This window comes from Mycetomoellerius zeteki, unplaced genomic scaffold, assembly GCF_001594055.1.
Source record: "Mycetomoellerius zeteki isolate Tzet28-1 unplaced genomic scaffold, Tzet1.0 scaffold635, whole genome shotgun sequence".
Lineage (NCBI taxonomy): Eukaryota > Metazoa > Arthropoda > Insecta > Hymenoptera > Formicidae > Mycetomoellerius > Mycetomoellerius zeteki.
The window spans coordinates 4634-7659 of record NW_017257649.1 but is presented as its reverse complement, the minus strand read 5'-3'; the positions used below and the strand labels follow the sequence as shown (position 1 = coordinate 7659).

Here is a 3026-nt window from a genome sequence, read left to right as displayed (position 1 = left end):
TAGATATAAATATTGCAAATTTGCGCGAATGCGTTCTGATCCATGACAATGCAATGGTGGAGTCAGTCCAAAGATATATCTGATGTGGCTGAAATTCAATTGCCTTAAGCAAACTTTCTCGCAACTGAGCTAAAAGCAGGACTGCACACAACTCCAAACGCGGCAGTAAAACTGTCTTTGCTGGTGCAACTCGCGATTTGGATGCCAATAAACGTGTGTGAAAGTGATTTTGTGCATCACCTATCCTAATATAACAACAAGCTTCATATGCATACTGACTGGCGTCAGCAAATGAAATTGCACCTTTAGTGCTTCTATAGTTGGACCAACCATTCGTGGAATGCGTAATTCCATGTTAATTTGGATAACTGTACCTTATATTCTAACCAACGTGAATGCATGTTACCGGAACCGAGGCATCCCAATCTAATTCTAATCTCCACAATTCTTGTATCATCAACTTCGCAATGAGAATGACTGGATCGATCAAACCTAGGGGATCAAGTAAGCATGATATTTCTGCAAGCATATTCTTCTTTGTAACGTTCGAATGCTTGCCTTCCCCATCAAATGTATACCGAAATGAATCCTCATGCGGATCCCACTGCAGTCCAAGGATGTGAGTTACAGCGCCTTCAGTTAAAAGAACGTTTTCCTGCCCACTTGTGGACCGAAGTCCCTCTAATAGCGCCTTGTCATTAGAAAACCATTTATCTAGTGCAAAACCACCCTTTGACATAATGGTAATGATTTGATCACGCTTAATTTTTGCTTCAGACAACGATTGTGCACCCGTCAGTAAATTATCTACGTACATATCATTGATTATTGCCCCGGCACCGACTGGGAAATCACTGTGATATATTTCTGCTAAATACTTGAGACATCTAGTTGCCAAATAAGGCGCACACGCAGTGCCATATGTTACTGTTTTTAACTCATATGTACGAACTGATTGCGTGACATGATCCCGCCACAGTATGGACTGCAACGACGTTTGTGATTGATTCACAATCTGTCTGTACATTTTTACTACATTTGCAGTAAAAACATATTTGTATATGCGAAATCTTACTAGCAAAGAGAACAAATCTGACTGAACTATTGGACCCACCATTAAAATATCATTCAATGATGTACCAGTACTGGACTTGCAGGATCCATCAAATACCACTCTGAGCTTAGTTGTGATACTTGTTTGCTTAACTATGCAATGATGCAGCAAATAAAATCGCATTCTCTCGTTGCTGCTATTTGAATCATCTGCTAACTGCATGTGTCTGAGTTCTAGATATTCGTGTAGAAAATTCGTATAGTCAGTTTTTAATTGATCATTGTGCTTGAACCGTTTTTCTAAATTATATAATCTACTTAAAGCTATGCTTCTAGATTCACCAAGTTGTTGTAGATGTGGGGATTTAATTGGTAAAGTGACAAAAAATCGACCATCATCATTTCGTGTGATAGTTTATAAAAAATGTTCCTCATATTCACGTTCACCTGGTGATAGTATACCTTAACTCGAAAAATTATGTTCCACATCTCAAAATCTTGTTAATGACTGCTCAAGTTCATTATTGGACGTATCGATAGACACTAAGCAACTAGTTCTTGTGTACTTATGACCATTACTCCTTAAACATCTATTGTTGATGAATCCTGCTAAAATCCAGCCAAAATTTGTTTTCTGTAAAGTGGGATGGTTAACAGACGGCTTGACTTAACCGATGCACAACAATTGCCAAAAAACATCAACACCCAATAACAATTGAACTGTCGATGGTACATTGAATTGTGGATCTGCAAGTTTGATATTTTTAGGAAGATTTATAACTCGTTTGTTGATATGTATCGTTTGAACCAACCCGGTAATTTGTTCCGTAACAATGCATTCTATGGTTAACTGAAAACTGTTGATACGAGACTGAATTTTGATAGTAGCCCTCTCATTCGCACTACTCACCAATTGATTTATTCCAACTATGGATACTTGATGTTGTTTAGTTTTTATATTTAATTTGGATAAGAATTCCCGTGTTACCAAATTGGCCTGTGAACCATTGTCCAATAATACTCTACATGGTACCTTATTTCCTTTAACATCGAATGCATTGGCTATTGCAGTTGACAACATCGCATACCTATCATTGTTATTACTCATGTTGTGAGTTGCCATTGTCTGAGAATTGATTGTATCAGATGTAACAGGCTGACTGGGTTGTGATCCATCTGTCGCCACAGACTTTGAGTTGACCTGTTTATCTATATGTATAATAAAAGTGTTATCCCGATAAAATTCTCCTCTTCTTTATTATAAATATATGATTCATACATTATCTTTAGCCTATCTCTAGTTTAGTATTGCGTCTTAGTTTTTCCCTATTTTATCTTTATTTCGAAACTATATCTTTTATAAGAGGGCCTACTTAGTTCCCTTCTTTTTCAACATCCAAACAAACAGACCGCTTACGCTCGCATACCTTCATGCGCCACAGATAAAGAATAGCTATTTCACAATTTTTTCTTTTGAGAGCCTTTATCTAAGAAATAGTTAAATAATAGCATATATGCCTAATAATTAATAATTGAGTAGTATGGTAAAAATTAAATCTTTTCACATTTTTCTTATTTTTAATGAAATTAAAATTTACCTAAAAAATTATATTATATAAAGTTATAATATATATTTTAAACCAATTTAAAATATATATTACTTAGAAAATGTTGTTACACTTCGATCTCGACTCGCGTAGGGATATTAGTTAAGAAAGATCGAACTTTTATAAATTATTAAAACTCTCGTCTACTAAGATAAAACTAGACTCGTAGTGTCGGGAGTAGGGTTTACGCGAAGCCCTGCTGCCTTATCTTCAGGAAACGAGCGCGAGTATAGGTTCTATCAAATCCTGAGGAGTACTGATTGGACACTCCCACATTTATTTTCAAGTATAAAAGGAGCTGCCAAAAGCAAAAGCGCAGAGAGTAAAAGGTAGAAAACTACCCGGGAAGTAAGTAAGAACTATCCT

The 3026-nt window shown here is 36.2% G+C and overlaps 1 protein-coding gene across 1 annotated transcript; it reads right to left on the bottom strand.

The window, feature by feature from the left end:
• Nucleotides 1–382: 382 nt before the first annotated feature.
• Nucleotides 383–1276, bottom strand: LOC108728696 (uncharacterized). Its single transcript, XM_018457417.1, has one exon. The coding sequence runs from the start codon at nucleotides 1274–1276 to the stop codon at nucleotides 383–385; it is 894 nt and encodes a 297-aa protein (XP_018312919.1).
• Between the last annotated feature and the right edge of the window lie 1750 nt (nucleotides 1277–3026).

What these genes read in the sequence shown, in the direction of transcription:
- LOC108728696 (XM_018457417.1), bottom strand. Translation starts at nt 1,276, where the DNA reads ATGCAGTTAGCAGATGATTCAAATAGCAGCAACGAGAGAATGCGATTT.